Here is a 17,060-nt window from a genome sequence, read left to right on the forward strand (position 1 = left end):
ATCTGGTATCCCAAGCATCTTCACTCCTATCCTCCCTGCCTGACTCCCTAACAAGGAGGAGTTACAATCAAAACTGTCCCTGGCGTATCAGGTAAGCAAGCATTCCAATTAGATGCAGCTATGATGCAGCTGAAGCTTCTGCTAGGTCTGCTGCATCTGGATCATTGCTACGCAGATGCTCGTGGCTAAAGACTTCAGTCCATGCCTGAGGACTTCCAGGTCCAAAATCCTCGATGCTCCAATAGACCACAACCTCCTGTTTGGCAAATAGTCTGCTGAACTATTTAAAAACCTTCAGGAGAAAAGTAAGGAGCGTCAACATATTAAACACCTTCTGGTGTCTCCCATACCAAAATATTACCGAATTATCCATCCAAGACCACCTATGTCAGGAGAACTCCCTCCACTGCTACACCTGCTCCTTCCAAGCACAGAGGAGGAACCGGGAGACAGATGTCTTCCAGACCAGTCTCTTCTCAGCCTGCTCCCAGACAGCCTTTTCATGATAGAAAAGATTTTCATGATAGAAATGGTGCCAACAATGCATGACTGCCTTGCCCACATCCCTGTGTCAGTTCATCTCTCCCACTCCTTGCCCCTTTTTAGAACTATCACTACAGATTGCTGGGTTCTGGCAATAGTGGAAGAGGGATACTTCCTTTCCTGGAAAGAAAGGTCCCCAGCACGGGGCATTCCATTCCCATCCAAAAAACTACACGTTTTTCCCCACATCCTACAGGATCTGATGAACCACGGAACCATAGAGCCCATCCCTCCAGGACAAGAAGGAAAAGGTTTGTACTCAAGGTTATTTCTAGTACCAAAAAAGACGGCCCTTGGAGGCCAAATCTGGACTTGTCCTTTCTAAACCTCTTCCTGAAAGTTCCATCTTTTGGAATGCTATCCCTCCAGACCTTCCTTCCACTATTGCCAACCCAAGCATTCATGGCCACAGTAGATCTCAGAGGCTTACCTCCACATCCCCATCAAACCCTCTCACAGAAGGTACTTGCATTTCACTGGGCCCAGTTCTCACTTTCATTTTATTGCCTTGCCCTTTGGTTTATCCACTGCACCTATGGTCTTCACCAAATGACTTGCTCCAGCAATAGCCTATTGCAGGACCAAAGGCGTTTAAATCTACCTCTACCTAGACAATATTCACATCCTTGCAGTAAAAGAGGACACTCTTTTAATTAAAAAAAAAAAAAAAAAAAAAAAAAAAATCTTCAGTTTTGTCATGTCCCTACTGCAAAGCCTGGGGTTCACCCTCAATCTACCTAAATCATCCCTAACACCACAAAAGGACAACATTTTTCTTGGGTGCAGGATCAGAACAGACCTGATGAAAGCGTTCCTTCCTTAGGACAAAGTAGCTTCCCTAACAGACCACTTCCAGGACGTGTTCCAGATCCACCAACTATCAGCAGGACAATTCCTGCAACTTCTGGGTCTTATGGCAGCCACCATCCCTATGCTACCCTTAGCCAGGATGCATATGAGGAAGTTGCGGTGGTATCTAAAAAATGTGTGGTCCCAACATAACTACCCTCTAGAGTTCCAGATTCCCTTCCTACCCTGCCTAAAGGCAGAATTAAGGTGGTGGAGCCAACAAATTCAAACAAACCCACCACTTCACCTCCCCACACCAGCTCAGTATATGCATACAGACACATCAGACCTGAGCTTGGGGATTACCATGAAGGACCTCAAGGTGCAAGACAGCTGGCAGCCATCACTACAGAAAAAAACACATCATTGTAAAGGAGATGACTGCAGTCCTTTTGGCACTGAAAGCCTTTTTTCCCATCCTACAGCCAGGTCCCCTTCAAATTATCACAGACAACACCACAGTCATGTGATACATCAACAAACGGGGGGGGGGGTCCTACCTCCTACACAGGCTAGAAATCCAGATTTGGGATCTAGGCTTCAAAAACAATTTATCCCTGCAGGCAGCCTATATCCCATCCAAGGATGGACATCAGGCTGATGCTGTCAGCAGGTCATTCTCTCTGCATCACGAGTGGATGTTGAACAGGGAAATTTTTCTAGACATTGTCCACCAGTGGGGCACACCAAGTAGATTTGTTTGCCTTTCCCCAGAACAGACAGTTTAAAAGGTTTTGTACCAAGAACCACTCCCCTCTAGGTTGGAGAGTGGACGCCTTTAGCATTTCATGGAAGGGACAGTTTCTATATGCCTTTCCTCCCTCCCCTCTCATTCGAAAGGTCCTCCTGAAAATCAGGAAGGACATGCCAAAAATCTTGCTGTTGACTCCCTACTGGCCAAGGCAGCATTGGTTCCCCCTTCTGCTATTCATTGCCAAGGGCAATCATCACAAGTTACCCTACAAGGTGGACCTACTCACACAGTAGAAGGGAACACTCATCCACCCTCGCCTACAGATGCTATGTCTAACACTCTGGGTGATAAACTTTTAATTCCCTTCAGACACCACTACTCTGAGGATGTGCTTCCAGCCTGAGGGAGGCAAGGAAACCTACCACAAGGAGATCCTACATTTCAAAATGAGAAAAACAATTCTCCAAATGGCGTCTCCAAAGACTTGAGACCCCTTTCTAGTGGGTGCCCCTCTAGTCTTAACTTGTGTGTTTGTACTTTTAAATGCAGGACTTTATACTTCTCAGTTGAAGTCCACCTATCTGCTATCTCTGCCTGCTTACCCTTAGACCCTCCTTTACTCTCCAGGCTAGATGTTAAATTGTTTCTGAAAGGGGTCTTGCACATCAGGCCATCAAGGAAACGTGTTCCACTGCCTTGGGACCTGAACTTCATCCTAGAAAAACTCACACTGGCCCCATTTGAACCAGCCAGTTCTGCAACACTTCAAATGTCCACATGGCAAACAGTCCTGCTGGTAGCCCTTACCTCAACTAGAAGGATGTCAAGAGTTACAAACACTCATGTCTTTTCCCCCCTATACTGTTTTCCACAAAGACAGAGTGACCAAGCGTACCAACCCTTCTTTCATGCCCAGAGTGGTCAACGAACTCTCTCTAAATCCATCCATTCAGCTGCCCACCTTCTTCCCCTCTCCAATTAATGACAGTGAAAGATTACTTCATTCCCTGGATGTGCACAGGTGACTAAAGTTTTACTTGGACAAAAGTAAGTCCATCATAAAGTCTAATCAACACTTTGTATCCTTCTATCCCAGGGCACTGGGCAAGGCAGTCACCAAACAAACCATCTCCTGCTAAATCAGAAAAACTATACTTCTGCTACTCCTTCCACGGCAAGGACCTACCTCAGGGAGTACGAGCACATTCTACTAGGGTCGTAGCATCATCCAAAGCCTTCTTCAAGGGCCTGGACACAGCCTCCATCCTGGAGGTGGCCACCTGGTGCCACTATACACACCTTTACCAGACATTACAAATTGGACCACCTCTCCAGAGCAGGGTTCGCTAGGGCATTCCTGCATGGATTTCTGAAATCCGCTCCCTCTACCTCTACCCTTCCTCTTCCTTAAGTTGTGGTACTCTCCCACACTAAGAATACTGCAGCATGGGAAAAGGAAGACCTAGAATAGTTGTGTAAGAGCTTACCATAACCATAGATGTCCTTCTCTTCCATGTTGTGGTATTCCTTCCCCCCACCTATCCTCCTAAATTCATTTTCACCTGTCTATGGAGCTCCCTGGAGCACCCACCTAGACTATAGTCACAATGGCAAACAAATGGCACTTCACACTTCTGGTGGACATCATTTGGCTCTTACTATACTGTCCAACTGGGCAGTCAGTTCTGAGGTCTGTGTGTGCAGACATCACATTTAAGGCCCTTGGTTTATGGCCCTACGTGTGACGTCCCATGCACCTACAGCAACCAGGCTTAAGCTTTTTTGTTTGGGCACCAATGTTCAGGTCGCCTGAGGCGGAGAATCCCAAACTAAGAACACTGCAACATGGAAGAGAAGGGCATCTGTGCTTATGTTAAGATTTTACATAACTATTCTTTCTGCAGGGCCTCTCTTCTTCCTCCTAACATCACCTCGCTATCCATCTCTCTCTCCAGCTTTCTCAATCCCCTCAAGGAGTTATTACTGCAGCAGTGAAACGTGAACACAGTACAGTTGTGTCAACTCACTATAAATGTAGACATTTGCGTGTCTTCACTATTGCAGTAGTCTCTTCCTACCTCTCTCCTTTCCCCTCCGTTTCAGCTCCCTTATAGGTCCCAATACCCATTTAGTTTTAATTCTGTTTTCAGGTTGGTCTAACCATTCTCTGTTGGGGACAGTGAGATTTGTTGCTCCAGTCCTGAGGGGGCAAGAAAAACCCGAGAATATGGTACTGGCTTGACTGCCCTTTGTATCCTGTCATCTGAGGTGAGGGCTTCTGTTATGCCCAGAGTAGGGAATTACTCTGGTGTTTGGGACAGCCAAGGACTTCCACAGCAGGAAATCCCAAGGAGTTATTAATGCAACAGTGAAGGCTCTACAAGTAGACACAACTGTACTTTGCCGGTAAACAACACTAATCAAATATGACAAAATCTGACTCTGTCATGCCAGACCCTTTTAATGTACGAAATTTCTTTGGCTGTTAGCACAGAGGTGTAAACGTGTTAGTGGGCTGCTTCCTGTGCCCAGAGTACAGGGTTTGATTCCTTTGATCTTTGTTTGTCTGCTGTGTGACACTGAGAAAGTCACTTAACCAGACAGCGCTCCCATGTCACCCTGAAAAGGGACAATTTGTTTAGTGGGCTTACCCGGTTAGTAAACTGGTAAAATTAAAAAAAAAAAAAAAAAAAAAAAAAAAAAAAAAATACAATTAAAGGAAAAGGTTTTAGTAGAGGAATATGCTTTTTAAGAATAAATAGCCAAAACATAACCTGAATAAAGAAGTATCCTGACATTGATAGTTTCTTCCCAGAGTGGGGAAGCGCAGATACACAATTGAAATTTTGTTTACCAGGGTTAGTCCCACTAAGCCAGCTGTCTTCAGGGGAGACCTGAGGTGGTATTCATAGCTGTTCCATATTGACAAGTGGAAGTTAGGCCGGGGCACCAGGAAGCTTACCCTAATCTGGGATCTTTGACATCTGCCTGAGCTGCCACCAACTCTGGCATATGAGGCCTTGGTTACACAAAGGATGGCATACTTGGGAAGGCAGTACCCCCTCCCCATGCTGCAGTGCATTGTCTGTATTGAAAAATATAATCCAACTACTTGGTGTGGGAGTTGTAACCTAGAGTTTTCTGATCTTCCAGCACCAAAGGTGTGTGCCACCTCTTGAGCTACTGAGACTGCACCAATTAGTGTTCATTTTTTTGGCATGGTAATAAACATTTTGGATCTCTTTCATATTGTATACATGGGCAGAGGGCTCCTCAGTTAGTTCCCAGCACATTCAGTTTACAATTTCCCTTGAAATTTATAAGTCAGAATTCTTCCATCAAGTTAGAAAATATTTTGAGGTTATTTACTTTGTGGCACTTTACTAAAAATTGCTGGTATCAGCCACCATTTGCAGTAAAGGAGTGTTTAGGGTGGTGGTGGGTGATGTTTATGGCATTGCACATGAAATAAAAGTTCCATAGTTTGAACATAAGTGAAGTGTTAGGGCTTCTAGCACTTCTCTTACCACCACAAACCTACTGTGGATTTGGTTTGTATTGTTAAGTAGGCAGGATTTGGTGGTGAAATTTGGGATTGGTGTAATTATGAAATCACTTATCTTAATTTTGTTTTTCTTCAGCGGAGTTTTCAACCTACCTGAATTTCTGCCGGTCTTTACGCTTTGATGACAAGCCTGACTACTCCTACTTAAGACAGCTATTCCGGAACCTTTTCCACAGACAAGGTTTTTCTTACGACTATGTTTTTGACTGGAACATGCTCAAGTTTGTAAGTGGCAGTAATTGTTTTTCAAACTTTTATGCAGATTTGTTTCTGCTACAGCAGTATTTATTTATTTATTTATTTCAGAAATGCACTTGCACATGTGTGTATGCGTTTGCACATAGATAATAAACTTGTGTGTATTCATGAAATGTATGTAACGTGTGTTTGTGGAGACAAGAGTAGGAACATTTTCAATGTGTCACAATTTGCCCATTTTACTTACCTTGATGGGGAACTTGAGATACCATTGAGATACCATTGTGAGCAGCCTGTGCCATCTTCAGTTTTTTGCCACAAGGAGCAATTAGTTAATAATCTATTCTGTCCAGGTGGCTAACAAGAGCATTGGGTTCTCAAACTAGAAATTTTTCTTTACCCGATTCCTTAACTTTTTTGTTTCTTGTGTTTACTTGCATTTTACCATTAATGTATGGTGTGATTTAGTGCAATATCCCTTGAACAGGAAGCATGCCTGTGAAAGATGAACCTAGGGGATTGACACCTTCAAAATGTTTTTGTTTAGGAGAGGTCTACCATGTTTCATCCTGCAAATGCTGAACTGCCTGTGTTGAGGGGGACCCTTTCACAAACCTGAATCTTTCTTTAAAGAAAGTGATCCTTGCCCTGGGCCAATAGGTGTTTACTCTTCTACCAGCAAGAGAACCTTCCTGTGACAGTGCATGTAAAGCACATAATGTTAAGCTCTATGGGATAATGGAAGAACAGTTATGAAAAGATTCTGTAGGGAAAGTGAGGCCTTGGCGACCCTACCAGCCCTTTGACAGCCCATGGCTTTCAGTGTTGAAGTGCACCCTTATCCTTACATGGGTTTCCTCTGTGCCCCTATAAAGGTTGATTTTGGCATAGCAAATGTCCTTCCAAGTCACTGTTGGGTTTTCTCTGCTAAAGGGATCCCCTGGCAAGGGTACCCCAACGTCCATCCAGTATACAAAAGCCTTAAGTTTTCAAGGACGTCTTGCATCACATGTATGCTCCCCACTCACAAAGTAGGGTATAACATGACGTATGGACGTACATCCCACAGAACTTTTGCTGCCATTCCAGAAGCCATCTTCAATTGTCAGACTGTGCATGCTCCTTTGTCTAAGCTGGTTACCAAGCTCTTATCGGATAAGTGCCCTGCTGGGGTTTTCTTCTTGTCTGTTTGCGAGTTCACATCATCCAGAAAGGGGAAATGACAGTGTGAGAGATGGATTCCCCATAAGGATGGTCACGAGCATTGTCTCTTTTTGTTAGTGTGGTTGAGAGAAGCACTCAGTGCTTGATTTTGTCAGGTTTTTTTCTTTAAGAAGACGACCAAAAAAGTTGTCTGATTCGGCTGCTGTACCGCCTCACCCGAACGTCTCACTCAAGGATGATGAAAGCCCGGAGAATCATCCAGTCCTGTTAGATTCCTCTGCTGCATTGGAGGCCAGCATGAATCTGACTTCTCGCACATCCTCTGAGGCTCTGCAGATGTCCATTCCGGGTTTTGAGGGAAAACCTTTGCTGATCATTTCAAAAGGAACAAGGGGTGTTGCACAGAATCTTGTTCCAGAGGAGATTTCTACTACATTGATTTGATTGTCAGCAAGGGTCTGAACCTCATAAGGTCTTTTTGGCTGCTGTCCCATTAAAGAAGTCTCCCCTGCTTCTAAGGATCGAAACATGAATAGCAAGATTTTACACAGGGGTTATTTAATGCATTCAAGTAATGCACTCAAAGCCATTTCTTTTTGTTACTCATTTCATGGAAAAAGACTTTCTGCTTCTGTTAAGGCTCATTCTACCAGGGCTGTGGCTTCCTCTGATGCCTGTTTTCAAAGGCTTGGATACCAGTTCCATCCTAGAGCCTGCTACTTGGGACCTCTGTCCATAACTTTACTAAGCATCTAAGCATTACAAATTAGATGGTTTCCAGAGCTAGAGCTGGCTTTGCCAGAGCTGTCCTGCATGGTTTTCTTGAGGGCTGTTCTGAGCCTTCCTCCTCCCAGATTTCCTTTTGAGCTTTTGTACTTTCTTTTAGAGAAGAATACTGCAACTGTGATATGGAAGGGCGAAGTACAGTTGTATAAAACCCTAACATAACAGATGTCCTTCTCTTCACTGTTGCAATATTCACTGCCTTCCTCCTTCCTTCCCCTTTTTTCTACTCCTTTCTGGATGCACCTGTTCGTCCTTTTCTCCTTGGACTGTTGTTCCTCCTGTGTCTATTCAGGTCTGAGGTTTGTGCGTCCATACATCACCTTTAAGTTCTTCGCTGTGAGCAGAAAGCATAAGTGTGACATACAGCATCTTTGAAAACCTAAGGCTTTGGTATACTGTCCAGAAGTTGTGCTACCCTTGCAAGGCATCCCTTTAGTGAAGAATACTGCAACAGTGAAGAGAAGGACATCGGTTATGGTAATATTGTACACAACTGTACTTTTTACTGCCTAGCCTTCATCAGGATTAACTTTTAAGTCACAGATGCCAGTTCCCAGTCATCTGAAGGGAATGAACACAGTCTTTGCTACGGTGGAATTCTCTTGTCTCCTTGATATTCTGTCTCTGTTCAGAAGTAGGATACACAAGAAAAATGCGTACTATTGTAATTTATTTTAAAAAAAGACTGCAGTTTCCTCGACTCCTGCACCTGCCCAGGCACTTTTGAGTTCTAAACATTTTGCCAGTGAATCTGTAACTTTGTGGCACAGAATGCACACCCGGGATCTTAATTTCTTACTAGAACATTGTACACATTTTCCTTTTGAACTAGCTCACAAAGCCGAGTTAAACTTCTTGACCTGGGAAACGGTGTTGCTAACTACCCTGATTTCTGCTAGGCGAGTGTCGTTGCAAGCTCTTCTAGTAATTCAACCTTTTTTTTTTACTTTTCATAAGGATAAGATATCCTTGAAAACCAACCCTTCCTTCATGCTGAAAGTAGTATTCATCTCCCTACTCTTTTCCTGCACCAAAAATGAGGGAGAGAGCGTCTTCATAGGCGATTACTAGGCTAATGGCACAAGAGCCTTTAAAAGCCTATCCAATAATACCCAAGATGTGACAATATTATATTTTAATTCCTAGATATGGGATGGGGTAGTGTCAGGGTAGTAGGTCTGTGGGTGTTGGAGCCCTGAGTCATTTTACAGACTGCCTCTGCCCGTAAGGGACATGGGCAGTACCACAGGACTGAATTTGCAGTTCCCATCCATTTATCCAAATTCTTTTTGAAGCGAGTGAGGGTTGGGCTTTGCTCTGCAAAGATTTTGCATACTGTGCATGTCCACAGGCAAGACGGATACTACATTGCCAAAACCAAGGACTTCAGAATTTCTGTTCCATTCAGTTAATTGCTTATGAAGGTGAGAGGGGACAACCATTGTCAAATCAGATAATTTCCCAATGGTTATCCAATGGTGTCCATTTTTTTCTTATTCTGTGAAAGACCTTTTACACCAAGGTCAAAGCCTTCTCTTCTAGTGGCATGGGTACTTCTAGAATTTTTTGGAAGGAGGTGGACTGTAGTATTCCAGAGGTAAAAATTTGGTCATCTGTACACACTTTCACTAAGCATTATAAAATTGACTCTGCCAAATCAAGAGCAGGTTTTGATAGGGCTGTTCTCCAGGGACTCTTCAACTCTGGCCCTTCTTCATCCTCCCTGACCATATAAGCCATGGTAACCAAAACATATTGCTTATGTTGCGTAACCTTGGTTTAATAATGAACATAGTCCAGTCTTTGTAATTTTTCAAAAACAGATTATTTTCATTCATTGACTCATTGCTGAAGTAGCCCTAGCTTATATCCTCCTAAGAATGTAACAGCTGGCCACTCCTTTGACCACCTTCCACAGGCTCCCAGACTGCTGCTGACATCAGCTTCTGAGAGAGAGAGAAAAACAGCAGTCTGGACACCAAAGCCATTAGTATTTTATTGCAGCCTGACAGGGCGCTCCTCTAGCAGGCTACAGAAGATCAACAACCGTCTAACATTCCTCCTTTGCTGGGGAGATAAGTTCACTTTTGGGGAAAGCTGCCACAACGCTTTTTCTGTGAAATCTGCTCATATTATGAGGAATAATGTTTTTGCTACGTTTAGTGGGTTTATTTGGGGGGGGTTGTCTATTTGAGACGAACATGTCTGATAGATTGTTTGCCTCCTGTTCCAGCTTTTACTGCTTATGAATAATTGAAGGATTTTCTGTGAAAAATTGTACTGATCGTCTTTACTGACAGTAAATACATTAATGCGTTTTTTGGAGTGTCATTGTGTACTTTCCTTCTCAACGCCATTTTTGGCAACATACCCGTTTCCATTTCTTGTTGGCATCACTTCACAAATAAGCTATCTTTTCTGGTGGCAGAACCATGGAACATTATTATACAGTTCGCATGTTTCTACTTTCCTTCATACCCAAGAAAAAGAAAATTATTAAGGAGTCTTTGCCATCACAGCGGGCTCAATCTGTGCCTCAGGCTCTGATAGGTGACTCTGTTGTGGCCATTTCTAGTACCTCTGATCATTCACTTTTTTCCCACATTATTGTCTTGTCTGTTCAGCCACCAGAGATCAGGGGTCCGTCACTTCCTTTGCATCTGTTCAGGTGATCTTGGCAAGCATGGGAAAGCCCATCTTGTCTATCTTGGAATGACCAGGGAGTGCATCTTTGCATGGCCAGGCTAAGAGACCCATTCCCCATGTGAAAACCCATATTTTAGTCTCTCAGTAAGAGACCAGCAATTACAAGCATATTCTTCATGAAAAGCTCCTGACCCCCCCACACAGCATGGTTTTAGACCCGCTCATAGCACTACCACAGCCTTAGCAAAGCCAGATACAAAGGCAAACGTATTTCCTCTGTGTTCCTTGATCTTTCTAAAGCTTTTGATCCAGTCTCACCAAAAACTCCTCTACCAACAGTCTTCCCCTCTGGCTGTGTCGCATCCTTTGCTACTATGGTTTAACAACTATTTAACCAATCGATACTAGTCTGTTAAATGGCTCCCCACTTTTTCTCCCTTCCTTCCTGTCAATGATCATGTGCTGCAGGGCTGCATTCTTGGCCTTTGCTCTTTAATATATTCACGAACAATTTACATAAATCCTGTCCGTGAGCTTCCAACATACAATATGCTGATGATTGTACCCTAACTTGCATTTCCGACAACATAATACATCTTCAGAGAATTACTCAAGGAGCCTTCAGCTCTCTTAAAAGTTAGCTACATTCTAATCACCTGCTATTAATTTCCAAAAGAAACCAAATTACTTCTCTCTAACATTTTTTACCAAGTGGGGGGCAAAACTTTAACATTTCTTCCTTAAATAATACCATGATTGAAGTTGCCCTACATACAAAACTACTTGTCATGACAGTAGACAACAATCTTAAATTCGATTTACATATCCACAACAGCATTAAAAATAGCCATCAAAAACTAGGCACCTTGCACGAGTAAAGAAATTCCTTGCAGTCTCTGCCAAGGTAACTCTGCCACTTACCTCTTACTGTCTGTCATATATGGAGCCCCTATCATGAACAACCTACGAGCCTCACTTAGTTCAGTGCTTTAAGAAGCTTGACAAATTTGCTTGCAGTAACCTTAGTGGACTCACCACTGTTTATCAGTAAAAATATATAACTGGCTCGAGCTTTCTCACCACCTAGCTAATACTTGCCTCACCTTAACCCATATAATCATCCATATCCCCCATCCACCTGCCCAGCAGGTAGACCCCTATTCCAATACTGTCTTCCAAATCGTTCCTTTTGGTCAAATAATAAACCATTGCTTACCCATCTACAAAGCACAAAGGACTGCCTGGGTTGGTCTTTGTTCCAGTAGTATAGCTAGAACTTGGAATAGAATTCTTATGTCTATCAGATGTTTCACAAACTTCATCTTTTTAAACTGTTACTAAAATACTTCCTTTCTGCCTCCGGGCTTTGACCCTGCTCCTCATATAGCTCACCAACACCCTTCATCACCTTTTTTATTCCTCCCTTTAAAGCACTATATCCCTTAATTTTCTTGTTCCTTTCTAATACTGTACTACTAAACCTACTGTTCCTACTTCTAATTAGCACAATCAAATTACTATTCCATCACTACTTCTCTGTTAGCACTCAAAAACTTGCTCACCTTCTCAACTGGTGAACCTGGGAATATTGAGGCAATGTTACAACTGCCTCATGTACACAGACAATCCTCTCCTTCTCCCACAAAACACAAATACATGAGAGAGATGCAACTATACGGCCAAACTGGAGGCTGAGCTCTCTCAACATAGGACTGGCAAGACCAGACAGGAGGAGAAGGTAACCACACACAATACATACCCAGTCACACATGGTACCATCACAACTTCAAATCATACACATACTCACACAAAGACATACTCGGAGGCTCTGATCAAAAATTTACCAAAACAGCAGAGGCCACCAAAGCAGACACCCAAACAACTACCACCTCACGACCCAACACATGCAACACATAGACCACACAGTCAGAGTGTCAAACAGTCACAGCCCTTAAGGCCAAACAAAATGCCAGACACACTTGTCATTGGTGATTCCATAGTCAGACACACTGACGCCCCGCCACCAGACTGAGTAAAGAGAAGGTCACAGTAAGCTGCCTGTCAGGCGCTAGAATCCGCCACATAACGCAAGCACTCAGGTCTCTCAACAGCAGGTACAAGTACGACTCAGTCATTGTCCACGCTGGTGTCAACGACCTGAGACGCACCTCCTTGGACTACATGAAAAGGGACATCGAGGAGCTCTCTGATTATGTAGCCCAGGCAGGTATGACCCTGACCTTGAGCAGTATCCTACCTTCACCTAGAATGATGCCACAATACAGTGATAAGATGATCAGCTTTAATAATTGGCTTAAATTCTGGTGTCATTCAAAGGGGATCCAATGTCTGTCTGCCTGGGATGACATGCTGGACAAGCCACGCTGCTCGCAAGGGACGGCTTGCACCTGTCACCCCTGGGCTTCCGGATATTGGCAAAGGCTCTTGCCACCCCATAGTGCCTTTTTTAGGCAAGGCTCAAATTCTAAACCTACCACCCTAGAACACCAAAAGGAAAAACTAAGGGTAATGCTGCTCAATGCCAGAAGTCTCAATCTCAAGATGCACGCACTCGAGGCCCTTCTCAATATGGAGAACATCGATGTCTGTGCTGTGACAGAAACCTGGTTCAAGGCTCCTGAGAGCACCCCAGCACTAACAGGTTTCACCTCATATCATGCGTCCGCCCCAAAATCCGGACAACACCAAGAAAGGAGGGGGGGGTGTCCATATTCATAAAGGACACCCACACCTCAAGGTTGGTGGCAACGCATGATGCATCGGAGACCATCCAGGTGCAATTAACCATAGGCAAGACTGCTCTGCAATTTGTAGCATGTTACAGGCCACCCTCTCAAACTCAGGAACCTCACATGGCCTTCCTGAAAACATTGGAGGGGATAAATGTATCTCCAAACACCATCATACTAGGTGACTTTAACTACCCTAATATAGACTGGGAACACTACTCAAGCCCGAACACTCTAACCCAAAGATTCCTGGAGTTCATAAACTCAAATGCCATGGAACAACTAGTCACCATCCCCACAAGAGGAGAAAACATACTTGATCTCATCATCACGAACATGGGATCAAAATGTTCAACACCGAAGTATACCCTCACTGGTGAGATCAGATCATAAACTAATCTCGCTGGAGGTCCTCATCCCGCCCCCCCCTGAAACAAAAAGACCACAGTGAAAAACTTCTCAAAAGCCGATTTCACACTTCTAAAAACTAGTGTGGTCTCCTTTAAGGCCCCTGAGCCAGTGGTAAACATTACTCAAACCGCTGAATCACTTACAAATGCCTTCTACCAGCACCTACAGGACTGCATGGATTAGGCAATCCCAAACAAAACTAAGACTCTCTGTACCAAAGGCAAGCGTCCAGTCTGGTGGACCCCAGCCATAAACAAGCTCTACAACAAAAGGAGGAAGCTACTACAAGATAGAGCAAAATCCTTGAAAGGTAAGACACCTTTGATCATTATAAGTAAAAAACTAAGAGCTCTCATAAAATCATCCAAGGCAAATTTTGAGAGAAAAATCGCCAAGGACTCTAAAGAGAATCATAAGGCCTTCTTTAGCTATGTTAGAAGCCTAGGAGGAAACTCCCAGATATGCTCAGAATTAGTTCAAAATGATGTGAAAATTACTGAACCTACACACATTGCCAACATACTGGCTGACAGGTTCAGTGCAAACTTCTCCCCCCCAAAAGGAGAGATATCTATTCCAGAGGATTGTAGCCCCCAAACATCTCCAACGCCCAGGTGAGAACTGCCTCACTAAGGCAAAAACACAGCATCCATGGGACCGGATGGTGTCCCCGGCTGTGTGCTTCATGAACTCAATGAGGAATTAAACCCACAGTTAGGACTGCTGTTTAATCTTAGCCTCACCTCAGGATACGCACTCAAGGAGTGGCGCACGGCACTGTGGTCCCACTTCATAAGGGCGGTGCCTCCACAGACCCTGGAAATTACCGCCCATTAGCTTGACAAGCCTTATCTGCAAAGCCATGGAGAGGATCATAATGGAACTCATAAATAAAGACATAGGGAACTTGCAGACTTTGGATCCAACTCAGTTTGGCTTTGTCAAAGGCAGATCCTGCCTCTTAAACTTGGTTGACTTTTTCGAGACAGTCACCAAGGCCATTGATGAGGGAAAGGCAGTCCATACAGCCTACCTCGACCTGGCAAAGGCCTTCACACAATACCCCACTCAGGTATCATCGAAAAACTCATCAGCTTGAATGTAAACCCATACATCACAAGATGGGTTGCAAACTGGCTAAGTGACAGAACCCACAGGGTCAGAGTTGCTGGAGCCATGTCAGACTCAAAGCCTGTCACAAGTGGTGTCCCACAGGGCTCAGTCCTGGGTCCACTCTTGTTCGGCATCTACTTTTCTGAAGTACAAGCAAACACAGGAGGGTTATGGCTGACAAAGTTTGCAGATGACTGCAAACTGGGCCATAGTCGAAAACACATCTGACACAGATATCCTCCAGAAGGGCCTCACAGAAATGGATAACTGGTGCCAGAGCCATGGCCTGAAGTTAAACGCCAAAAATGCATAGTCATACCCTTTGGGAAAAACAAGGCTACCCCTAGCTACCATATAGGTGGCAATCCACTGAGCACAGAAAAAGTCATCAGAGATCTGGGGACCCAGGTTGACAGTAGCCTTCGCTTGACACTCATGTTGCTAAAGTAGTTAGGAAAACCTTCTATATCACCCACCTGATCATGAAGGGATTCACATCTAGATCAGGGAGGTCATCGCCCCTGTACTCATCACTTATTAGACCTATGATTGAGTACAATGCCCCGCTCGAATGTATCTGACCAGACACCTGCTGCAGCTTGAAAGGCCCCAAAAGTTCCTCACCAAAAGGATAAAGGGTCTCAAAAATATGTCTTATGCTGCCCGACTGAAAGAACTCCAGCTCTATTCAGTCTCATACCGCTTGCTCAGAGGTGACCTGTGCCTGACATATAAGGCCATGTCAAACCCAGATTTGATGAATATGCTTCACCTCAAAAAAATCTAGATCCCTCAGAACCACAAGGGCGGGAGACTTAAACCTTGACACGGTTATAAATAGAACATGCTGGAGGGACAGATTCATCACCCAGAGACTCCCTATGCTGTGGAACAAAATCCCGGTACATGTGAGGCAGAGCACCTCTCTGGTCTTGTTCAAGAGGAATCTTGACCAATGGATGGGAGATTGCAGATATACCCCAGGGATTACTTCAGCGTCACTGCTTGACAGAGGCACAGCAAAATGATAGGCATAGTTTTTATTCAAACTAAAGGGGTGGCGAAAGCCACATAACTATGGGCTAGGCTTATAAATGCCCTTGGGCAGATAGCCTAGTATGAACCTATGAACCTATAATACCTTACTGTGTTGCATTTCATAAATTCTGCCTGTCTGTCTAAAACACCACTGTTCTATCTGTAAAATATCGGTACAAAGCTTGTAAATTTAATGTTTGTGAATATCCATACTCATTTTTTATAACAAACAATTATTATGCTATGTTACACTGAAACTGTATTAGAAAATTTGTTGTAAATACTGATTGAGTTATATTTATTTTATTTAATTTACATTTGTTTACCGGGATAGTCCGACTGGATACATGTCCATTTTCAGCAGAGGCCCGGGGAGAAAAGCTCCACATAGACAAACTTACATAAATTACACAGAAGTAAGCAAACAATTATAAAAACAGTGATTATATACAATGGGTTAGTAGTGTTCCCTAGTAGGGACTCTCAATTCTCATGAACAGACAATTAAAAGTAAGAGACATCAGATTGGAAGCAGAGCTTGGTGATGTAGTTACAAGTTATGATAATTGCAGAATATACTTTTAGTTTATAACTTAATCAGGGTTGGTAAATGGGCATAGCCAATTCACGTTGAGATACTGTTTGAGGATTTTATCAGACTTTTGGAGGATTGTATGGTTATATAGTTTGGCAACGAATTCCAGGTTTTGTCAATGAAGTTGGCAAACACGGATTCACCAGCAGAGTTATTAGCTTTGTGGGTTTGGACCAGTAGTTTATCGGCTGACCGTAGGGATCTTAGGTTGCTATATGGCTTAATATTTTTAAGTGAGGGGTATCCTCCGGGTGGTACACAATTTTGTGCGCTATTAAGAGTTGATTGAATTAAGCTGGGCAGTTCTAGCCACTCTAGTTGTTTAAGGTTCTGGCAGTGGTGGGTTCTGTAGGTGGAGCCAGTGGCAAATCTGGCAATATGATTGTAGCTGTGGGGCAGCTTACCTAGTTCGGATTTGTTGAGGTTTGAGAGTACAGGTGAGGCATATAAAAGAGTAGAGAGTAGGTGTGATCAGGCAATTGCAGTCCTAGCCAGTGGGGATAAAAATGTCTTGTTTCTATACAGTGATCCAAGCTTCTTATTGATGGTCTGTATGGTTTTGTTGACCTGTAGGTCAAATTTGAGATTATTGTCTATGATGACCTCAAACAGATGTTCTTCGTCTTCCCTTGCTGCAGTCCTGACTATTGGGGTATAGTCCGCGTCCCAGTCGGCCCGAATACCAGAGTAGACTGACGCCAGTACGCC

General features: G+C 43.7%; 1 protein-coding gene across 1 annotated transcript in view; it reads left to right on the plus strand.

The window, feature by feature from the left end:
* The window catches only part of CSNK1E (casein kinase 1 epsilon), a 796,028-nt gene that overhangs the window by 503,814 nt on the left and 275,154 nt on the right, over positions 1–17,060 (plus strand). Inside the window, exon 7 of the mRNA XM_044068413.1 lies at positions 5,728–5,876. Within this exon, the coding sequence (XP_043924348.1) occupies positions 5,728–5,876 (149 nt within the window). The remainder of the gene's footprint in view (positions 1–5,727; positions 5,877–17,060) is intronic.

The sequence above is a fragment of the Protopterus annectens genome, chromosome 1.part0, assembly GCF_019279795.1.
Source record: "Protopterus annectens isolate FY-2018-M chromosome 1.part0, PAN1.0, whole genome shotgun sequence".
Taxonomy (NCBI): domain Eukaryota; kingdom Metazoa; phylum Chordata; order Ceratodontiformes; family Protopteridae; genus Protopterus; species Protopterus annectens.